The sequence below is a fragment of the Mytilus californianus genome, unplaced genomic scaffold (genome assembly GCF_021869535.1).
Source record: "Mytilus californianus isolate M0D057914Y unplaced genomic scaffold, xbMytCali1.0.p SCAF_4, whole genome shotgun sequence".
NCBI lineage: Eukaryota > Metazoa > Mollusca > Bivalvia > Mytilida > Mytilidae > Mytilus > Mytilus californianus.
Genome location: NW_026262690.1, coordinates 104,998,563 through 105,023,991, shown reverse-complemented (window position 1 = coordinate 105,023,991; position 25,429 = coordinate 104,998,563). Strand labels below are relative to the sequence as shown.

The window sequence follows — 25,429 nt, the reverse complement described above, 5'->3', positions numbered from 1 at the left end:
AAGGGCAATCTTTGGTTACAAGGGCGAAGCTAATGGAGTACAAATTTAAGACAGAAACATGTCTTAGTGTCAAAATGTGTATATTTGGTTGCTAAGGACAGTAAACAATAAAATTAAGATGTATTGCAATCCTAGCATTTTTTTTCCCTTCAGAACTACATTAAGAACCTAACAGACTTAAGATTTGTGGTAAAATTTATCTTAAAAAGTGCATTTCTGTGCTTTCTGATGTGCCATAAGGTAGCACTCCACAGTGAGAAAAAAACATTAAAATTGAACCACAAAATGTTTTATCATCTTCTATTCCTGGCTTTCTAATACATTAACCTAACTATTTGTGTTATACATGTGCATATGTATGTAATCAGTATCTTCCATAGATTTGATTTTTAAAAGTTAAAATGGTGAAATATAATTCCTTTTTTGTGTATCCATGGCAACATTCTGCATTTATTTACCATAAAATATTGCAAAAAGGGGGGTAAAAATGTCACATATTCCCCCAAAATTTGGTCAAACTAGAATTTCAATGCCTTTCAGTGATACCTTTTCAGAAACTGATGATATAAATCTACCAAATGATCAAATAAAAAATGGGTGTCTTTCGCCTCATTTTTTCGTAAAATTTAATTGCAAAGTTCGTGCGACAAAAAGTTGGAAAAAAACATTACAATAATTGCCGGACCAATATTTGGTATGGGTTTGAAAATACGGACTGTCATACAGAAAACAGCCCATATTACATACATTACATAATCTTGATGTTCCTATAAACCCACTATGAAGGCTATTTTAATCTTCAGCTATCCAAAAATTAATTTTATTCTACACTAGCTATCATATTTGAAAAATCCACAGGGGCCAAAATGCGAAACTACACACCTAACTGTGGAGTGCTACCTTAATATGAAAATTTTTTTCCCTGCCTCAAATTCAAATTCATGTCCTGTGTTCTACTAGCTGTAACGATTAAAATGGTATCTTAGTTTTAAAAATTGGTTCAGTAATAAAGATTTTATGAAGGTTAGCATTTGATGTTAAAACACGACAAAAAGTCATTTAAAAAAAAATGCTTGATCAAAGTGTAAAACCTCAAGACTGTCACATTTTTGGGGTAAATTTCTAAAACTTTTCCCTTTTTTCTGTTTAAAATCATAAAATATTTTAAAGAAGAAAAATTGTACAATTTTTAGGTATTTGAAAGCATTTATAGGTCAATTTTACTGAAAATAGCATACCAAACCTTGTTTTAGAAACTCTCAAGCAGGGTATAAATATCTAACAGTACTGCCATCAATAAATTTCATTCATGCCAAACTATTATATAAAATCCTGCTAAAAATGTTTATTTGACTTATTCGCATTAAAAAATATAAAGCGATACATTCTGAGGCTATCATATAAAGGGCAATCTTTGGTTACAAGGGCGAAGCTAATGGAGTACAAATTTAAGACAGAAACATGTCTTAGTGTCAAAATGTGTATATTTGGTTGCTAAGGACAGTAAACAATAAAATTAAGATGTATTGCAATCCTAGCATTTTTTTTCCCTTCAGAACTACATTAAGAACCTAACAGACTTAAGATTTGTGGTAAAATTTATCTTAAAAAGTGCATTTCTGTGCTTTCTGATGTGCCATAAGGTAGCACTCCACAGTGAGAAAAAAACATTAAAATTGAACCACAAAATGTTTTATCATCTTCTATTCCTGGCTTTCTAATACATTAACCTAACTATTTGTGTTATACATGTGCATATGTATGTAATCAGTATCTTCCATAGATTTGATTTTTAAAAGTTAAAATGGTGAAATATAATTCCTTTTTTGTGTATCCATGGCAACATTCTGCATTTATTTACCATAAAATATTGCAAAAAGGGGGGTAAAAATGTCACATATTCCCCCAAAATTTGGTCAAACTAGAATTTCAATGCCTTTCAGTGATACCTTTTCAGAAACTGATGATATAAATCTACCAAATGATCAAATAAAAAATGGGTGTCTTTCGCCTCATTTTTTCGTAAAATTTAATTGCAAAGTTCGTGCGACAAAAAGTTGGAAAAAAACATTACAATAATTGCCGGACCAATATTTGGTATGGGTTTGAAAATACGGACTGTCATACAGAAAACAGCCCATATTACATACATTACATAATCTTGATGTTCCTATAAACCCACTATGAAGGCTATTTTAATCTTCAGCTATCCAAAAATTAATTTTATTCTACACTAGCTATCATATTTGAAAAATCCACAGGGGCCAAAATGCGAAACTACACACCTAACTGTGGAGTGCTACCTTAATATGAAAATTTTTTTCCCTGCCTCAAATTCAAATTCATGTCCTGTGTTCTACTAGCTGTAACGATTAAAATGGTATCTTAGTTTTAAAAATTGGTTCAGTAATAAAGATTTTATGAAGGTTAGCATTTGATGTTAAAACACGACAAAAAGTCATTTAAAAAAAAATGCTTGATCAAAGTGTAAAACCTCAAGACTGTCACATTTTTGGGGTAAATTTCTAAAACTTTTCCCTTTTTTCTGTTTAAAATCATAAAATAACCTTTAAAGAAGAAAAATTGTACAATTTTTAGGTATTTGAAAGCATTTATAGGTCAATTTTACTGAAAATAGCATACCAAACCTTGTTTTAGAAACTCTCAAGCAGGGTATAAATATCTAACAGTACTGCCATCAATAAATTTCATTCATGCCAAACTATTATATAAAATCCTGCTAAAAATGTTTATTTGACTTATTCGCATTAAAAAATATAAAGCGATACATTCTGAGGCTATCATATAAAGGGCAATCTTTGGTTACAAGGGCGAAGCTAATGGAGTACAAATTTAAGACAGAAACATGTCTTAGTGTCAAAATGTGTATATTTGGTTGCTAAGGACAGTAAACAATAAAATTAAGATGTATTGCAATCCTAGCATTTTTTTTCCCTTCAGAACTACATTAAGAACCTAACAGACTTAAGATTTGTGGTAAAATTTATCTTAAAAAGTGCATTTCTGTGCTTTCTGATGTGCCATAAGGTAGCACTCCACAGTGAGAAAAAAACATTAAAATTGAACCACAAAATGTTTTATCATCTTCTATTCCTGGCTTTCTAATACATTAACCTAACTATTTGTGTTATACATGTGCATATGTATGTAATCAGTATCTTCCATAGATTTGATTTTTAAAAGTTAAAATGGTGAAATATAATTCCTTTTTTGTGTATCCATGGCAACATTCTGCATTTATTTACCATAAAATATTGCAAAAAGGGGGGTAAAAATGTCACATATTCCCCCAAAATTTGGTCAAACTAGAATTTCAATGCCTTTCAGTGATACCTTTTCAGAAACTGATGATATAAATCTACCAAATGATCAAATAAAAAATGGGTGTCTTTCGCCTCATTTTTTCGTAAAATTCAATTGCATAGTTCGTGTGACAAAAAGTTGGAAAAAAACATTACAATAATTGCCGGACAAATATTTGGTATGGATATGAAAATACGGACTATCATACAGAAAACAGCCTATATAACATACATTACATAATCTTGATGTTCCTATAAACCTACTATGAAGGCTATTTTAATCTTCAGCTATCCAAAAATTAATTTTATTCTACACTAGCTATCATATTTGAAAAATCCACAGGGGCCAAAATGCGAAACTACACACCTAACTGTGGAGTGCTACCTTACTACTTTTGCAATTTCAGCCAAATAATGGCTCTTATCATACCTTCTACTTTTGACACATTTAGGACAGTACTATATGTTAATGTTTGCATAATGGAATAAATTGTTCTTTTGCATTTATTTTACACAAGAACTAACCGTAGGTAAATTTTAGTTTACTTTTTATTAGCTCAAGTGTTGTAATAATATTCCAATAAACTGGTAATAAAATTAAAGAAATCGTTTAACTGAGACACCATTTGATGGGCTTACCCTACTTATTATATAATTAGTGCAATTGGTTTTATTTTCTCATTAAATTAAATATTATATAGCCACTTTTATTTTTTAATTATTATTGCATTATCATTGCTATTAAGGTTCTATTTTTGATTATCATAAATATCTATAAACCTGTAGTGTGTTTTATATTTACAGGATTTTCATCTTTTTGCACCTTGGACTTTTCTCATCTTTTGCACCAAATAAACGATCATAAAACTGCATCCAAAATAACTTAATTAACTGTTTAATACTAGGAGCAGTATAAACTAATAATACATGTTCTAATGAACACATGGTGTCTGACAGATAAACACATTTGATAAATCAACCAATGACTGAAGGTAACATATATTTTTAAATTCACCATCCTGGCATCAAAAGTAGGTCAAAGTGACCTTTATTAATAGATCCTGATGGTCTATTCACAATGACACAGTAATTACACAACTTAAGATTAGCATAAAATTGAAAGATAAATCCTTTAATTATAAATGTAGGAATAAAACAATCAGCTCTCACTACGATTTAGGAAACAGTTGAATAAGCCAGGTAAAAAATATACTTTAAGCTGACCTACCTTTGAAATGAAATACGTTTGTTTGTTTGTTTGTTTGTTAGTGCTTAAAGCCCCTTTCAGCTACCTTGGCTATAAAATGGTAACCAGTTTTAATCGGTTGGGAAAGGCAGGGAACCAGCAGATAACCACAGACCTTCTGCAGGAAAACTTGCAATCCTAGTCAAGCACACCACTCCATGAGAGAGGTTTGAACTAACAACCTCATAGTTGATAACTGTAGATTAACTATTTGGACCACATGGCTACCTAGGCCCCAAAATGAAATAAGGACTTTAGGTGACGATCTTCAATACATTCCATTTCAAACCCAGAAAGGCTGTAGGGCCAGATAGTGAACACACATTTGAATGACAGAGTTAGCAAACCCTTTCAAAATGCAGTTTTGAAGTTAATAACATGATAGTTACATATACCAATATATGCTGATGGAAAAAAAGGAACTAATTATCAAAAGTCCACCTCAACTTTTATATAAACTAAAAATACCAAGTGTACAAACAATTGCATTTTTTTATTGATACAACAATGTGACCTTGCCATGTATCATTGGCTTACTGTGATTACATTGTGAAAACTCACTAATTACATTTTTATTACAAATCAGCTGAAAAATGATTAAATTGCATGAGAAATAGTAAAAGATTGTTTACATTAAAGTTTGTATCAACATGTTATTCAGATGCTTCAATGTAAATATCATTTCAATATAGGATATAGATTCTTTTATATTTGTTTATGTTATGGCCTCAAGGAATTCACCATTGATATTACAGATTAAAAGATAATTCAGTATTAATGATCAGTACGATTTAGGTGTACCTATTATAAATTGGGAAAAGACAAATTTTTCAAAATATAAATTTGAAAGATGTATTGACCTGTGCCTATTATAAATTGGGAAAAGACAGATTTGTTTAAATGTAAATTTGAAAGATGTATTGATCATAGATATAGGAAGATGTGGTATGAGTGCCAATGAGACAACTCTCCATCCAAGTTACAATTTATAAAAGTAAACCATTATAGGTCAAGGTATGGCCTTCAACACGGAGCATTGGCTCACACTGAGCAGCAAGCTATAAAGGGCCCCAAAAAATTACTAGTGTAAAACCATTCAAACGGAAAAACCAACGGTCTAATCTATATAAAAACGAGAAACGAGAAACATATATGAACTACATAAACAGACGACAACTACTGTAATCAGATTCCTGACTTAGGACAGGTGCAAACATTTGCAGCGGGATTAAACGTTTTAATGGTACCAAACCTTCTCCCTTTTCTGAAACAATAGTATAACATCACAACATAGAAAAACACACTATAAAATATCAATTGGAAGGCTTAACTCAATCAAAAAACGTAAATTAACACACAATGAACGAATAAATTTGACCTGTGACACCTGAATGCAAATACACAGTTAATAAAAAATTACAAGGGATAAATAATTAAAGTCAAAAGTAAATAAACAGGTTTGTTTTATGCTATTTTTTCATTTTTTATCTAAGTTCTATTTATTTTTATCTTTTATTTTTATTCATCAATTTATTCATTTATTTACTTTTTTATCAAATTATTGCTCATTTTACTTTTTATTCATGTTATGTTTTATTGTCACTCAAAATTATATCAATTACTGTAAGGTAAAAATAAATTCTTCAAATGCCCCAATTAAGGCGTAAGCCAGGGCCGACCGTGCAAGACCCTCATGGGTAGTCAAGGTAATTAAAAAAAACCTTGTGGTATGTACTATGTAAATGATTTGTAACGTGTCAATTAGTGTTACCTGATAAGTATCTCCTAAAAAAATAAAACTTAATGCCCCCACCGCTACGGCGGGGTCATAAAAATCCATGTTGATGGTGCAGTTGATACATCAATGTGATATATAGATTATTTTTTTCATCACAATTATATTTATGAACATAAAATAAATAACCACAACAATATCTCTGTTACCCATAAGGTAATTACGGTAATATCAGAAATTATTGTATGCAATTTTTATTGCCATTTTTGAAGAAATGACAAAAATAAGAGATTAATTATTCCGATTTCAGGAAAATCTACATATCAGATTGTGTTTTTATTTTTGCAATATTATTTATACAGAAGTACAATATTTGCAGTTTTATTATTTTGACATTATAGACTGGCTAAAGATTAAAAGGAAATGTATCCTATTTAATTAATGTTTTGTTTCATTTCTTTGATTACCTTATGAACATTAATTAAGTACAATACATTTCATTTTTGTCTGTAATGCTAAGAATAAAGATGCGCCTAGCTAGGCTAAACTTTTTTTTGAAGATTTTATGCAAAAAAATAAAATTCTGATCAAAGGGAGAGTACTCCAACTACGCACCCACCTGAATTAGCCACTGATTTCAGGGATCTGTGCATACTCAGCATATCACTCTTAAGGGTTATGAAATATGCCCCTGTCGATCTTAAAAGACCATAATGACCTATGACCTATACTTTCCTGTAAATGTCTTTCTTTTTTATAAACTTGTGTTGTTGGATTCTGTTTCATTGATGTCTACTGTAATCTTATTCACATAATCTTCTAACCAATATGCATCATGTTACAGGAAAATATTGGAATATTTGTCAAAACAGTGTTAAACACACAACAACGAGCAAGGAATTAACAATTTGATTGAAATCTGACCCTGAACTTAATCTGACACTGTAACACTCCAAAGGCGGATAAGTACAACATAAAACCAAATCCTCAATTTCCATTCCAAATATATTCAAGCAATAAATGCTGCTAAGGCAATGTACAACTAGCTGCAAGAATATGCAAAACAGGAACAAGGAAAGAGCATTAATACCGATCGTAGCATGTCTGATCCATAAAAAGACCAAAACAATATCCTACAGGGTGTGAGAATATTGGAAAAAGTCTGTCGATATTGTCATCTTTTCTTTGATTCCTCACACCATATTGACTAACGATAGGATATCAAACGAGGTTTAAATTAATGATTACTTTGTGTGATCAATCATCTTATTTAAGATATTAATTACATCGAGGAAACAAGAGCCGTCTCTATTGTCATTATCAGCAATCGAAATCTGTGAGAGAAAAAAAATTCTCATCAAAGGTATATGTATATTCTAAAGGAATAAAAGTACACTGAAGGTTATCTGGAAAACACAGAAAGTGTCCTTCACAGAGCATTTCTACTTAAAAATCTTTAAAATAGCTGTGTTATATAGATTTCAATTACTTTATAATTACCATTTAAAACAACTCTTTATTAAATTCAAATTTAATTTACCACTTACAAGTTCCAAAACACTAACACCCCCCTCCCCCCCAAAAAAAAAGAAAAGAAAACCAAACCAAAACAAACAAGAAATAAATAGGGAATGTTTCCGCTTGCATTTAACTTTATAAAGGGACATAACTCTAGAAAAGTATAAGTGACGCCATCAAAATTCGAACTTGATCTGTGTTTTATGGTAATAAGCATTGTGAATAAGTTTCATAACATTTGGTTGAGGCAAACTAAAGATAGGGAATGGAAACCAATTTCGGGACGTATTGATGTACAGTGGTACGGACGGACAAGGGTAAAACTTAATGCTCCCTCCACTACGGTGGGGGCATAAAAGAAATGGGGGATGTGTCCATGGGAAACAGATGATGCCCCCGCTTGCATATCATATAAAGTTATAATGGGACATAACTGAAGAACAGTAAAAATGACACCACCAAAATTCAAACTTGATCTGTATTTTGTGGTAATAAGCATTGTGTATAAGTTTCATAACATTTGGTTGAGGCAAACTAAAGTAAATGAACGGAAACGAAAAATTCAGCAATTTTTCCATTTGTAAAGGGGCATAACTACGTATGGACGAACAAGGGTAAAACCTAATGCCCACTCCGCTACGGCAGGGGCATAAAAAAAAACCAAAACTGGATTACACATAAAAGATTTTAGCTGTGTTTAACACTGTATTCTAATTTAATAAATATAGCTATCAAGTCTATACAGAAAACAAACAGATGTAAGTCTTGTAAATAGAATGTTTTGATTGATATAAAGAGTCAAATTTATGATATTCATAATTCAACTATAATAAACATACATCATTTATATAGAAATATCTACATAAAACTTGTGAATTCACAAACATTTACACAAATAATCAAATTAATAGTATCCAATGTCAACATCCAAGGTTAATATCTATTTAATGGTTAGTACCATAACAATAAAAATATATGTAAAAATTTATGCGTTTTTAGAACATTTTGTTCGTTTATTGATCCTGGTTCTGATCTCTATCTTAATGTCTTCATTACAAGAGTTTTAAATTAATTTCTAATATTTAATAACATAAAAACAGATGTTCGTCTTTGTAATACCAGCACATGAACATCAATTATATACACATTTACCGTAGACATTATGTTCATTTGATCAATTGACTTTATCTTGGTTTTATTTTTTACCGATCTTTGTAAACATATTTACGAAAAAAAAAGACTTTATATTTTTAATTCTTTGGATTGAATAAAATGAAAAAAATGCTTTCTCTGAAATAGCAGAGTTGTTCAGGTCCTTTATGCTATCATAGTGTATTTTTGGCTTTCCAAACTTTTCGACTTCAGCATAGTATGTCATACCCTATGAAGGTTTTTCCAGACACATTTGTTGCTTGCATCATGTAATTGGTATGACATTTCTACTAGAATTGTAAATTCTTTGGCCAATAATCATGTTTTGTTATACAGTTTTTTAGGCGAAAAAAGGTCACAGGCAGGTTATGTAAAAGAATTAGATGTATCGGAACGACACAAATGGCCCTGTTCGCTAAAAAGCTTGGAGCCATTTTTTGGAGTGATAATTTGAGAATAAAAGTCTGTACAACTGTAATTTTTCATGAAATTTTCAATGTCCAAAGCCCGTAATTTCGACAAAAATCAGTGGAGTGGAACCAAACATAAACTTGATCTGTAACTCATCATATATAGTAACCTCACATACTAAAAATCAGCTCAATATGTGAAGGTGTTAAGAAAAAAAGTCTGTATACCTGTTATTTTCACAAAATTTTCAAAGTTCAAAGCCTCAATTTCAGTAAAAATCAATGAAGGGGAACCAAATGTAAACTCTATCTGTAGCTCATGATAGAAGACTCACATACTAAAAATCAGCTTACTATGTGAAGGTGTTTAGAAAAAAAGTCTGTATAACTGTTATTTTCACAAAATTTTCAAAGTCCAAAGCCTGTAGTTTCAGCAAAAATCAATGGAGCAGAACTAAACGTAAACAAGATCTGTAACTCATCATAGTAGACTCTCATACTAGAAATCAGCTAAATATGTGAAGGCGTTTAGAAAAAAAGTCTTTATAACGGCTATTTTCATGAAATTCAGTCCAAAGCCTGTAATTTAGGCAAAAATCAGCAGAGCAGAACTAAACTTAAACTCGATCTGTTACTCATCATAGTAGACTCACATACTAAAAATCAGCTCAATATATGAAGGCGTTTAGAAAAAAAGTCTGTATAACTGTTCCTTGTGGAATGATGGAAGGACAGAATGATTTTGATTCCTGAGTAAAAAAAGCAACAGAAATTTTATACATTGCCATCATGTGTTTTAATATTATAATTTCCCAATTAACAGGCAGTTGATGAGCCATGAATGTAAAAATGCATCACAGTACAGCATCCTTACATAAAGCCTGTTTCTCAATATCACAAAGCTCTGATTTATAGTTCCTGAGAAAATGCAACAGAAATTTCATGTGACAGATGGAAAAAGGGAAAGACAGGGGTAAAACAGTAAACCATCCTCAGTCCAAGCTGGGGTATATTTTGTTAGTCATTACATTAGTATATAAGAATTACAACATTTTAAAATAAAATGCTCTGCAGGGCGCAGCTTGATAAGACCGCAGAGATCGAAACCCTGAACAGTTGGGGCAAGTATGGACACAACATTCAAGCTTGATACAGCTTTGCATTTGGATTGTGATTAAATATTTGACACAGCATAGGTTTCTGACACAGAATGAATGTGGTCTAAGAACTTAAAAATTTTAAATTGGACATTCACCTATTATGGTCCAATATCCAAAATCTAAATACATGGTTAGATTCAGCATATCAAAGAACCCCAAGAATTCAATTTTTGATGAAATCAAACAAAGTTTAATTTTGGACCCTTTTGACCTCAATGTGGACAAAGTTGATACAGGGGCCCAAAAATCAAAAATCTAAATACATGGTTAGATTCAGCATATCAAAGAACCCCATATATTCAATTTTTGTTGAAATCAAACAAAGTTTAATTTTGGACCCTGATTTGGACCAACTTGAAAACTGGGCCCATAATCAAAAATCTAAATACATGTTTAGATTCAGCATATCAAAGAACCCTAAGAATTCAATTTTTGTTAAAATCAAACTAAGTTTAATTTTGGACCCTTTGGACCTTAATGTAGACCAATTTGAAAACGGAACCAAAAATTAAGAATCTAAATACACGGTTAGATTCGGCATATCAAAGAACCCCAATAATTCAATTTTTCATGAAATCAAACAAAGTTTAATTTTGGACCCTTTGGACCTCAATATGGACTAATTTAAAAACCGGGCCCAAAATCCAAAAACTTAATACACGGTATGATTCAGCATATTAAAAAACCCCAAGAATTCAAGAATAAAACTCCATTGAAATTGGTCAAGAAATAAGCAATTTATACGAAGTATCTTCTTTTGCACAATACTGTGCAATTAAATATTTCTTGCTATTGCGCAATACTGTACACTGTACAATTGACAATTTCTTGCTATTGCGCAATATTGTGCTATTGGATATTTCTTGCTATTGCGCAATACTGTGCAACTGAAGATTTCTTGCTATTGCGCAATACTGTGCAATTGAAGATTTCTTGCTATTGTGCAATACTGTGCAATTGAAAATTTCTTGCTATTGCACAATACTTATTATATAATAATTTACACATCCTGTTTGGTGTGTATCTCCTACCATATCATTATTATTTGCTTTTAAATATAAATCAGAAATAACCAACTTAAAATGGAAAATTTTAAAAGAAAAAAAAAAGGAAAAAAAGAAAAAAAGGAAAAATAAAAAAATCCCCCCCCCCCCAAATTTTTTGAACCCCCTTATGATTCATCACCCCCAAACTCAATCCCAGCCTTCCCTTTGCGGTATGGTACCTTGCAGTACAATTTCAGAGAGATCCATACACTTACACACAAGTTATTGTCTGGAAACTAGAAAAATGTGTTTTTTGGCCCCTTTTTGGCCCCAAATTCCTTTACTGTTGGTACCATAACCCCCAAAATCAATCCCAACCTTCCTTTTGTGGTATTGAACCTTGTGGTAAAAAACGACTCCGGTCGACGATGACAATGACGACGCCGACGACGCCAACGTGTCACCAATATACGACCACAAATTTTTTTTTGCAGTCGTATAAAAATCATCAAAACAAATCTATTCAGTTAATTCTTTTTCTCAATGAAATTTTGACGTCAGTTGATTGTATAACATTTAAGATAAACAAAAAAATTCTCATTTTTTCCCATTTAGCAAATATCACTTTTAACTTTTTTATATCTCAAGTGTAATCTATCGTGTTATAAAATTATTGGCATTGCTCAGTAATTTAATCAAAAACATTGTTTCCTAAAACAATTTAAAAATTACTACGCCATTCAAGAAATTTTTTGCACTAATACTTCTGATTAAATTTTGAAATTATTCCTGTGACCTTAATGAGTATTTGTCAGTGCAGAAATGTTAATTATAATTAATTAAAAAAAATTGTGTAAATTTGTTTTTATAGATCTAGGTTTTAGATAAATTTGTCATAATTAATTAATTCCTTTGATAATACAGGGTTATTGCAGGAATACTGGTGAATATTGTCCCCAGTAGATTTTCATATTGCACCAGCTTGCAGGCGTAATATATATTCTAAAAGGCATAGTATTAACCAATATCTATTATAGAACCCTATTATTATATAGCAAAGCTTGAAAAACTGTTTAAAACATATTTGATGATTTTGAAAATTTGGAGCTATATTTTCACTAGTGCAATATCACAGAATATTGCACAATAACTTTATATTCTATATTCTGTGGGAAATATTTTGTTGCTATACAATAATAAATAATAAATATGACAAAGGATTATATTTTGTTGCTTTGCAATAATAAGTAATACGAAGGTAATCTTTAAATTTGGTCAGGAGAATGCACATCACTTCTAAAAGTTGCATCTTTTTAAAAAAAAAAATGTCTTTTTTAAATAACAATACCAATTTTTTTTTCAACTGACTGAAAATTACAGTATCAGATTTATGTAAATTTCTGGGGATATATATATAAATTTCCCAACTGTAAGTAAAAATGTTTGCATTGCAAGCTCCAAATTTTTCGCAACCATTAAATATAGGTCATACTGCACCATTTCAGAAAATGTTTGCATTGAATATTTCTCATTAATTTTGATGCAATTGATTCAGATGACCTTAATTTAAGTATTTGTCGGTGCAAAATGTTAATAATTATTCTATTCAAATACTGTGTAATCTTTTTTTATTGATCTAGCTTTTAGATAAATTTAGCATTTCTATTCTTTCGCTAATAAACTACAAAAAAAAATGTATACATATAGCAAAGACAAAGATCTTTTTTAGATTTGGTCAAGAGTTAAATTGAGAAAGGAAATGGGGAATATGTCAAAGAGACAACAACCCGAACCAAGAGCAGACAACATATTTAAAAGTAGTATATGTTTTTCTTTTTCAAGGGAAAACAGTTTTAGTTTTATCATTGAATGATATTTTCCAGTATTTAAAGCATGTAAATTTCAGGAGACATTACCTGTTGAAATTAACATGAACCCATTATAAGCATCGACTCGTCTTCATGACAATTAAATACGGCCACCTTTTCAATTATTAACAAAAGAAATAACAAGAGTGCACACGCTGAAATGTCTCGCTGCTTTTAAAACTAACCATTGATCATGTTGATTTTATGTTAAAAGTCTTAAAGGTAAATGTTTAACTAAAAGTATCACACAAACTAAACATTTTTAAAGGTCCATCACAATGAGGCCATGGTCAGATAACTCCTGTCAGACAGACATGTACACCTAACAATTATTCCATACACCAAATACAGTTTACCTATTACTTATGGTATAAAGATCATGAATTTAACAGACAAAAACACAAAAATTATAATTGACCAATAAAACCTGAAAATGAGGCCAAGGTCAGATTATACCTTACAATCATTCCATACACCAAATATAGTTAACCTACTGCATATAGTATTTGAAAAACAGTCCAAAATACAATAAAAGGTCGATAACTCAACAACAAGAAAAGCTAAAATCGTGAAAATTCAACTTGACCTTCATTTAGTCACAAGAAACAACATATCTAAATTTGAAAAAAATTCATCAAAGCGTTTGCATGTTAATGAACAGACACTGTTTGGCAGCCACCCACCGGCCCCCCATTGAAGTATGACATATGTACTTACTTCCATGGTAACAGTTCTGTTTTGAGGATTCTCTATGAGGTATCTTGCTAATGTTCCAGGTGATGTTCGATTGGTCAATATAATGCTGTTTCTGGCACTGCCACACCATGCTAAGAATAGATCTCTTGAAAACCCACATTGCAAATCAGGCACACTGGCTAGCACAACCTGAAAATAATTTAAAAACTTTATATAGAAATTTATACAATTCATTGCTGAATGTACCTCTAACTGACCTGAAATTTATTTTGGACACTGTCTAGGTCTTAATAACCTAGATGAAATTCAATTATGACGTCTATGATTTGATGTTTTACTATTGCACTGGGAATGGGAAGAGAGAACATAACTTTTATATGGATCACCAGTAATGAACTGCAATGTTCCCCAAAATAACACCCATTTTTCACAAAACATAATCTAAAGAGCATCAAAGTCTATTGGTGCATCTCAAGAATTATGTTTGAATATTTAAAACAATAACACTCTCAATAAAGATATGCTGATACAGTGTACAGTCAAAACAATACAAGTTTAAAATCAATCTGCTTAAAATCATTGTTTTAACCATTTTTTGAGACACCTCTCTAGATAGAATTGACCATTTGCAAGAATACTGGTTAACACATGAATAGTCTTAATTAATACCACTGAAAAAAAATGGTTTAATGATTTTTATTTAGTATTTTTGAAAATATTAGACTGAATCCATGGTTTTTTAAAGTTTGCAACTGAAAAGATGTCAGACTGACTATAATTGATTGTTCATGGAAAAGAAATTTAGATGCAATCTTAAAAAAAAAACAAATCTGGAAAAAAGTATCTAAAAGTATACCTGAGAATAGAACTACCATGGGTGAACCAAGTGTGAAACTCACCAAAAATTTCGAATCCACAGTCTGCATGAATACAAATGAGATTTCTAAAGTGTACCCAAGTTAACCAAATAAATTTACTTCTAGAAATGGGTCTGTTCTTTTATGGTGATTCCATTTGGTATGTATATATTTGTGAAACTTGACAACAGGTCTGAAAGCCTGAATATTTATGTGAGATTGAAACCATTACTTTCCCCTGATATTCTCTCCAAACGGATATTGCAAGATGCAGCAACATAACAATCGTTTTTTATTCGCTTTTAAAGTGTCTGTCTGCACAGTTTGTTATGTCAACATTTTAGCGAAAACAGTTCTTTGATGAGAATGAACAAAGGAAATGTCGGTTATAAAAAAATAAGACAACAACCCAACATCCATACATTTCTTTCAGATTTAACAAAATAAATCAATTATTTTCCCCTTTTATAATCCTCAATTACACCACAAATCTAGTTAAATTAATTCCACGAGAAATTGTACAAGTGAAATTAAAATGAATGAAATTAAATGTCAATCTATCTTTCAGCAACTGTGCCTGTCATTATTCATGAATAAAAGCAAGATTCGATAATCAACTTTACAGAAAATGCAACTCGTCACCAATCTGTGAAGTTTTAACACAAACAACTAAACTGTGAAATGGAAATTTGATTTACAAATATTCATAAGCTTAAAATTTCAAAGTTATTAACCTAATATAATAGTACAATTTACAGCAATTAGTTACAGAATAACTGTGTATAATATCTGAAAACTCATCACCAGTAAGGCATTGAAAAATAAAGGCCAAATTTTAAACTGAACAAAGCTGACTTCGAACTTAATTTCCATTTTAAAACCTTATTTAAAATTAATTGAGAATGTTAACCTATTTTCCAGAACCAATTCATATAATCCTACTGCAAAAGCAGTCCAAATTTCAACCTTTTTAAAATGTGATTTGTTTTAGCACAATTAATTTGATTAATAAGAGAAACAAAATTTCTTCATAATTTCTTCAACATTGCTAATAGCTGATTATGATTAGGTTGTACAAGTAAAAGTTTATATGTTCATACCAGTCAAAACACACAGGTTTTTTTAGTTATATGCTATAACTCATCCAAAGTCTCAATAAAATTCTGACTATAAAAGTTTTGAAATCCTAAAAACTAGATAAACCCATCAAATATCCTCATTTTCATCTACAATATTGATTTCCAGGAAATAATGTTCTCAGAAGAAAATTAAAATTGGTTGAAAAAACTCCTTACTGAGTCCTGACAACACTTGCCATGCATCATGATTTACCAATGCTTTGTCCTGAAGACTAAATACTAATTTTATTATTATTTCCTGTCAACCAAGGTATTATTACAGAAGGACATCATTTTTTCTTAATAAATTTTTATTCTTTAATGGAAAGAATTGAGAATAAAATGATAAGGTCAATGAGATGGCAATCCCAACAGCAAAAATAAATCCGGAACGAATGTGTTTTCTCTTCAGCATTGCACTTTTCTATTGATACCTGACACAATATAACCTCAGCACTGTCAATCATTCAGGTCTATCAATTTTTAATGACAATTTGATGGAACAGTTAATTTTATCTGGCTAACTGCCTAGAACTTATTTATTTGATAATTAATCTCAATGAATGACAACAGCAAACACTTTGACAGCATGGCACTACTAAACAACAGAAATATTGGACAATTTATTCAGTAAACATCTCACTGTACTGTCCATCATTTGTTAAACAAGTATACATCATGTGTTAAACAAGTATAATAGACTCCGGGAGATAGACTTGTTTGTATTTTTTCCTGTAATTTTTCCCACCGGAATAAATTAGAAGCCGGAATATTGAAATTATGACTAACTGGAATTTAAAGCTACAGTAACCTATTCAATTATAGACAATGTCTACCTCATAAATATTAATTAATGTTATAAAAAGTCAAGATAATACAGCCGTGTTAGGCATACATATAAAATATATACAATGGTCAGACCAAGATGGCGATAGATAAGTCACAGAGGACAGACTAAACTATCAAAGGTGTCAAATATCTATAGTTTATATAGTCAGAATGGGTCATGACACATTGATACAATAAGATTAGTCTGGTCTAAAGAAAGTAAAAAACCCGCTTTACAAACTTAATCTGTTAATTGATGCTTAAGGTGAGAACAAGGAAGTAAAAACCCACTTTACAAAAAAGACAAGTGTCAATCTGTTTACTGATGCTTATAAATTATGTAATGAATCTTAAACTAACTCCTGTGGTCATATTTTATTGAGGAAGCTTAAAAAGTTCTTATCTTTAGCTCCTAAAAACTATTGGTTGTTATTTCAGAAACATATGTTATGTGTAAGTATATCGGTCATTTAACTTGGAAATGTCAAATATGTACAAAAATAGACAGAAACCTAACAACTAGAAATGCTAAAAGAGATTTGAGGACAATATGCATAGACAAGTGTTCATACAGTTTGTCAAGCTAATGAATTGTCAGGTTCTAGGAAGGAAATGATATCAGTTTGTGCTGAATATGACCCTGACTGAGCTGAGTTCATGTGACAGAGATTGTACTCCCTCGAGGAAGTCAGTTTAGGGTGAAAATACAATCTCTTGAAACTTTTCAAATTTGAATATATGTATGTAAGTAATAACAGCTTCTTAGCTTCAATACAAAACAGCAAGATGAGTTATATAATTGTTCTTATCGTCCTTCTCTACAACTATATCACCCTGCTCAGTCGCTCTGTAATTCTCGTATCACGGCTTTGAGACGAGAGCAGGCAATATCAGCGACGTCACAATGTCTGAGGAGAAGTTATCAGCGACGTCACAATGTGTGAGGAGACGTTATCAAGCTTGCTTTCGTCAAGCGTAAAACTGTCTTAGGGAGGGGGAAAAGACCAGAAATAGAACGATAAACAGATAATCAGGTTTTCTTCGTATAGATATCGTAAAATATCAGCCACTCGACACAATAAAAAGCTTTTAAGCTCGTCAGCTGCGCTCACTCGCCAAAAAGGTTCACATTGTGGCTCGCGGCTGATATTTTACGATATCAATGTGTAGAAAACCCGATAATCTATACTAATTACCACATAATTAGCCAACAAGGCATAAAATTGTAGTTAACAACCACCTCCACTCCATACCTCTCATTGTGTCTGTTCATTAATCAAAACTGAATGATAAATTACTAGTAATATCAAACTACCAGTTATTTATGCTAAGTTGTTTATGCAGTTCATGACACTTGACTTTTAGAAATCATTAGCTATGATACTCTCTGCTTATTCAAGATGGCTTTAATTACAACCAAACCAGTAAACTTATATTGTAAACTTCAGATATTGTTCCGATAATGGAAAGCAGATTTTCTAAGTTCATGCAAGAAGTCAAGGCTACTATAATATCTCAATAAAATATGCAATCTGTCTCATTATTGTCTTAAGTAATGTGGATAATGAGAAAGTTAATGACAAGAGAAATACTAAACCTTGAACACTATACTATGATAGTATGTTATGTTATGATTCAATATAGATCAAGGCATGCATTTAGATTCTGTGGGTATACAGGGAGATTGACAGATAAAAAATAGTTACATTAATGCAAGGCATACCATATGGTAGTTTACTAATGTGAGAAAATCTATAAATCAATTAAAAAGAGACACATCAGGGTAACAAACAAAAACTGAGGGAATGGCATGAAACTCCAAAAGGAGAGAAACTGGGCGTGACGACAGTGTAAGTGACATTTTCATTGGCTTGTTCAAAGTTAGGAGCCTCCTTGGGTATCTCCTTCATGTTTTTTTGTCCATTAGGGAATTAGTGTTGATGTCAGGTGATCGTTTATGAGACAGAAAAAAAACATGTTCAGAGTAGTGAAAACAAAATCAAAATAAATTCCATAATCAGAGATAAAAATATAACATATAAAGGTGTCAATGCAAATAAATCAGTGTAGTCAAATCAAATGTTTTCATTGTAGGCAAAGACAAAAGTTGCTGATTAACAAACTGATATAAGCAGAATGCTGAGACCTTGTTTTGGTATGGGACCTAGATCAATAACTAATAAAATGCTCCGCTGGGTGCAGCTTGATACGACCACAGAGGTGGAACCCTGAAAAGTTGGGGCAAGTATGGACACAACATTCAAGCTTGATACAGCACTGAATTTGGATTGTGATTAAATATTTGACACAGCATAGGTTTCTGACACAGAATGAATGTGGTCTAAGAACTTAAATTTTTTTAATTTACCTATTCAAACCATATCATTATTATTTGCTTTTATATATAAATCAGAAATAACCAATTTAAAATGGAAAATTTTAAAGAAAAAAGGAAAAAAAATCCCCCCCCCCCCGAAAATTTTTTGAACCCCCTTATGATTCATCACCCCAAACTCAATCCCAGCTTTCCCTTTGTGGTATGGTACCTTGCAGTACAATTTCAGAGAGATCCATACACTTGAACACAAGTTATTGTCTGGAAACTAGAAAAATGCTTGTTTTTTGGCCCCAAATTCCTAAACGTTTAAGGCAATTACCCCCAAACTCAAACCTTTCCCTTTGTGATATGGAAACTTGTAGTACAATTTCATAAAGATCCATACACTTACACACAAGTTATTGTCCTGAAACTAGAAAAATGCTTGTTTTTTTTGCCCCTTTTTTTCCCCTAATTCCTAAAATGTGGAGGCAATTACCCCCAAAATCAATCCCAGCCTTCCCTTTGTGGTATGGTACCTTGCAGTACAATTTCAGAGAGATCCATACACTTGAACACAATTTATTGTCTGGAAACTAGAAAAATGCTTATTTTTGGCCCCTTAATCCTAAACGTTTTGGGCAATTACACCCAAACTAAATTCCAGCTTTCCCTTTGTGATATGGAAACTTGTAGTACAATTTCATAAAGATCCATACACTCACACGCAAGTTATTGTTATGAAACTAAAAAAAAATGCTTGTTTTTTGCCCCTTTTTGGCCCCTAATTCCTAAAATTTGGAGGCAATTACCCCCAAAATCAATCCCAGCCTTCCCTTTGTGGTATGGTACCTTGCAGTACAATTTCAGAGAGATCCATACACTTGAACACAAGTTATTGTCTGGAAACTAGAAAAATGCTTATTTTTGGCCCCCTATTCCTAAACGTTTTGGGCAATTACACCCAAACTAAATTCCAGCTTTCCCTTTGTGATATGGAACCTTGTAGTACGATTTCATAAAGATCCATACACTCACACGCAAGTTATTGTCATGAAACTAGAAAAATGCTTGTTTTTTGCCCCTTTTTGGCCCCCAATTCCTAAAATTTGGAGGCAATTACCCCCAAAATCAATCCTAGCATTCCCTTTGTGATATGGAACCTTGTGGTACAATGTCAGAGAGATCCATACACTAACACACAAGTTATGTCTGGAAGTTACAAAAATGCTTATTTTTGACCCCTTTTTGGCCCCTAATTCCTTAACTGTTGGTACCATAACCCCCAAAATCAATCTCAACCTTCCTTTTGTGGTATTGTACCTTATGGTAAAATTTCATAGAGATCCATTCACTTAAAACTAAAGTTAGAGTGCGAAAACCAATCTGTCTTCGGACGACGACGCCAACGTCATACCAATATACGACCGCAAAATTTTTTTGCGGTCGTATAAAAAAGCAGCTTCATGTCCTGTAGATGCATCTGTGCAATTGTAAGTGGTTTACTGTCTAGATTAGTTTTCAAGGAGTTACTGATTAGCGAAGAAGCATGCAGATGACACAAATGCAGCAAGATGGATGGATCAGGATGGCTGTTTAATGTCCAGTGGCAAATGAAATGCATATTCAGGAGAACATATAAATATGAAATGAGTTTTGAACCCTGCTTTGTACTTGACCGACACACTGAACAAGATTTTTAACATGCTAGTTCATAAGGTAACAGTCCGCAGGAAGATATGTCATCCTACCTGGACACATTATTCTGACTATGGAATGAACATTCTCCAATGCCTCAAATGAAACAAGAAGTTATCTCTATGTAAGTCTACAACTTTGTGTCCTGCAACACAACCATACAAGTACTAAGCTTACGTACACTTACATAAGTGAAAAGGGGAAAGGCACAATATTAATAATGTCTCAAAAACATTATTATACAGAAAACTTCACATACTTTTATCAAAATAATACACCTTTTATGCAATTGCCAGGAAACCCCCATAAAGGACCTCTTACATCAATCATACAAGTACTGGTAAACAGTTAGCAAAGCAAACAATCTAAACAGACTTGTAAGCTGATGAACGCTTCTTTTAAATAAAAAATCTTACTTTTATCTCTGGCATGAAAAACATAGCTAACACCTTAATTAATGACAAATTCAATCAAAACTTGTCTTAATGTTTGTTTGTTTTCACATCAGTCTGTTATAATCTTACTAAACTTCTGTTAAAACCTGTCAATCATTTACGCAAAACAACATCTATCAAAATAAAACCCTGATTTTGTTTTTATTTGTATTTCATGGGTTTGTATGTCAAAGACAGAACTGTTCATTTAGCTTTAGATCTTGCAAGTATTAAATAGACTTTAGGTGCATCTAAGCAAAAAATTAACTTTATGCAGCAGTTACCAGTACAAGTTTCAATCCTATATACCATTAAATAAATTAGCAGAGACCAAGTAAAACACTGATATTTGAAATTTTGCCAGAGTAACTTTTAAAGAAGCCCAGTAGGTTATTTTTTTTTTTATTATACTCCTCTAAGTGAAGTGAGGCTTTATAGTAATAAGGAGATGGGGTATCATTGCCAAAGAGACAAATTAATATCCCTTAAGATAAAAAATCACAGATATGAACAATTACAGGTCAACATATGGGGAGAAAAAAAGAATAAAGAGAAAGTTACAGCCTGATTTATGCAACAACAATCTATGAAAAACAATTATGGTACAGTAGCAGCCATTAAGTAATTCAGTTACAGACAAAAAGAGTGCCTTTCAATATTCAAATAAATGGGGAATGTGTCCATGGGACACAGATGATGCCCCCACTTGCATATAACGTTATAAAGGGATATAACTCAAGAACTGTAACAGTGACGCTACCCAAATTTGTACTTGATCTGAGTTTTGTGGTAATAAGCATTGTTTATAACTTTCATTACATTTGGTTGAGGCAAACTTAAGTAAGATAACGGAAACGAAAAATTCAGCAATTTTTCTGTTTGTTAAGGTGCATAACTCTAGAACGGTAAAAGTGACGCCACCAAAATTCAAACTTGATTTGTGTTTTGTGGTAATAAGCATTGTCTATAAATTTCATAACATTTGGTTGAGGTAAACTAAAGTTAGAGAACGGAAACCAATTTTGGGGTACGTACGTACAGATGGATAAGGGTAAAACTTAATGCCGGCCCTCCGCTACGGCGGGGGCATAAAAATATCTTAATATTGCAAAAAGTGATCCCAAATCCGTGAGACAAGCACAATTATATAACAGTACAAAATTAAAGTAATGTCAGGGCCAATTCTCATTTAACCTAATCATCATTAAACAGAGGGTAGTACAACTTAGTTCTATTAATTTTCGTTTGTCCACCTCAATTCTACCATTTGACATAGTTTTATCAATTAACTCATCATTGATACCAGGAATAAAATTTTGTATGTTATATGTCAAATGTACATTCGTGGACAAAAGACTTTTCCAGTGATGCTCGAATCAAAAAAAAATTTAAAAGGCCAATAAAAGTATGAAGTTGTAGAGCCAGTGTTATTCAAATGTCAACCTAACCAACAGATTCAATCAAATATGATAAATCTTTCCTGTTGATTCAAATGTCAGGAAGCACTGTGCAGTATGCAAACAGGTGAAGTTATCTGGTGTAATCAATACAGGTGTACATTACAGGTGAAAAACAACTAATGACCAAATCAACCTTAAGAATGCACCAAATGTTCTGAATGTCAGAAGATTTTCTAATTGTTTGTTCCTAAATATACAGAACTCTAATGGGCTGTGAATCCACATGCTAGATATTTCTAGATTTTGTTTCAAACAACATCAGTAACACTAAATGGTTTCTGATTATATTCTAATGTTGGAATGTCAAAAGCATTATAACCATTCAGCTAACATCTATTTTACATTTGTCATAATGTAAAATAAATGACTAAACATTTGTGTTACAAAACTGACAATAAAATAAATTCAGCTTGAACAGAGATCTTTATTTCTAGCCATAACCATTATCCAAATTTCCTGAATTTGAAAAAAAAAACCAGAATGAACCAATTCAGGCTATTAGGACCATGTATTGTTTGTCTTACATCAATTTTTTTCCAAATCAAGTATTTGTAGTTGGTGAAATCAGATATAGGTCGTTGGTGAATTCTGGTATTGGTGGTTGATATGGTCTGTTGTACCATAGATTTTGTTGTCGTTTCTTTTTAAGCATAATTCATTTACTCCCTGTCTGTATCAAGTCAGAAATATGACAGTTGTTTTCCATTTGTTCAGTTGGTTGATATAGTTGAGTGTTTGATTTTGTCAGGTTTTAGTTGAGTGTTTGATTTTGTCAGGTTTTAGTTGAGTGTTTGATTTTGTCAGATTTAGTTGAGTGTTTGATTTTGTCAGGTTTTAGTTGAGTGTTTGATTTTGTCAGGTTTTAGTTGAGTGTTTGATTTTGTCAGATTTAGTTGAGTGTTTGATTTTGTCAGATTTAGTTGAGTGTTTGATTTTGTCAGATTTAGTTGAGTGTTTGATTTTGTCAGGTTTTAGTTGAGTGTTTGATTTTGTCAGGTTTTAGTTGAGTGTTTGATTTTGTCAGGTTTTAGTTGAGTGTTTGATTTTGTCAGGTTTTAGTTGAGTGTTTGATTTTGTCAGGTTTTATGGACTTCCACCTTTTTGAATTTACCTTTAAGTTTGGTATTTTTGTGAATATTTTTTTTCCTTTATGCTATTTTGGGAACATAATGCATATGTTGACATTAAAATGGCAATATTCAACTATGCAAAACATTCAATGTCAATGAACCATGACTGAAGGTGCAGGGCCAAATATTACCTCCATGGAATAAGAAATGCCAATGCTTGTAAAACTGCATACCAAATACCATTGACTTATCATAAGTGGTTCCCTTAAAACTAACCTAAAACCTAAATGCCGAAAACAGCACACCTAAGTCTCACTTTTCTTACTTTGTCAGGGGCTAGACAAAAATCTAAAAATAAGTTGATAATATTAGTTATATTTGATATAATATATAATATATAACTGTTATCATTGTTAGTTTTCAAGACAGCATCAAGGTGTAATACCACCATTGATTTTCCCCTATTAGTCTTTGTTAAATTTGTACTTTTCAAAAAAGTGTGCAGAATTTATCTTTGTTTCAAATAAAGAAATACTTGAATGAGTAAAGTTTTATCCTGTCCAGTACTATAGAAAAAAATTCACATAACGTTTCATTGCATATAAGAAAATAACCATCACTGGAAGTTAACCAATCAAATTTTCCCCCTTTTTTAACCTGTGTACAAGCTTTAGTAACCATGTAACCTCAGGTTTCCAAAATATTCTATAGAAACCCCAAATAAAAAAATAATGGTGCTTTGAAATACCCAAGATATATGTTTATGACCCAGAAATGTTTTACTGCAATGAAATGTAGGATCAATTACCTACAACTGTCAAATTCAAGGGAATATTTTTTTTTCGACCTATTTTCGTATGCAACCGGATGTGACGTACTATGATCTGGTGGAATTACACCTCAAAAGAAGTCGCTTACATAATTATGATGTCTGACATCTTCTTGTTAAAATCTCATATGTATAAATCCTATCATTGTATCATCATTATTTTAAATGTACAAAAAACTGCATGTAAACGGTATACACTCTCTGTTTTATTAATTTGAGAAGGATAAATTTCTCTATAATCTGACACTAGTTAGATTCTATCCTCATCATCATGTGATAAATACATATTTATGTTATGATTTATGACAGTATTATCTGTATATGATGTAATATGTTTTTGCCTACAAATTATATTATAATCAAAACTATATTCTTAGGTTAATCTTCTTAATGGCTTAGATTAAGCTTTATTTAGAATTTTTATTTTTAATTGGGACTCATATAAGTTTGTAATGACGATATACAATATTTTTGTAAATAAATAAATTATGTGAACTCATTCCTACTGCAATAAATTCAGAATTTAAGGCATGCATTTATTATGGCAAAGCTTAGAAAACAGACAATAATGCATTATTAATCACTCTAATACAATTCCTCAGCATGTCGAATAGCAGATATTAAATTAAGTATAAATTATTGCAATGTTCCTTCATGGCCAATCTTTTGTGCATTAATAATAGCATACATTATTTTCTGAATCATTCTTTTATTTCTATGCACA

General features: G+C 31.6%; 1 protein-coding gene across 3 annotated transcripts in view; it reads right to left on the bottom strand.

Annotated features, from left to right (window-relative positions):
* LOC127738976 (cleavage and polyadenylation specificity factor subunit 2-like) overlaps window positions 1–25,429 on the bottom strand; it is a 172,385-nt gene that overhangs the window by 56,508 nt on the left and 90,448 nt on the right. For all 3 annotated transcript variants that reach the window (XM_052250475.1, XM_052250476.1, XM_052250477.1), the window contains exon 10: window positions 14,116–14,283. In XM_052250475.1, the coding sequence (XP_052106435.1) occupies window positions 14,116–14,283 (168 nt within the window). The remainder of the gene's footprint in view (window positions 1–14,115; window positions 14,284–25,429) is intronic.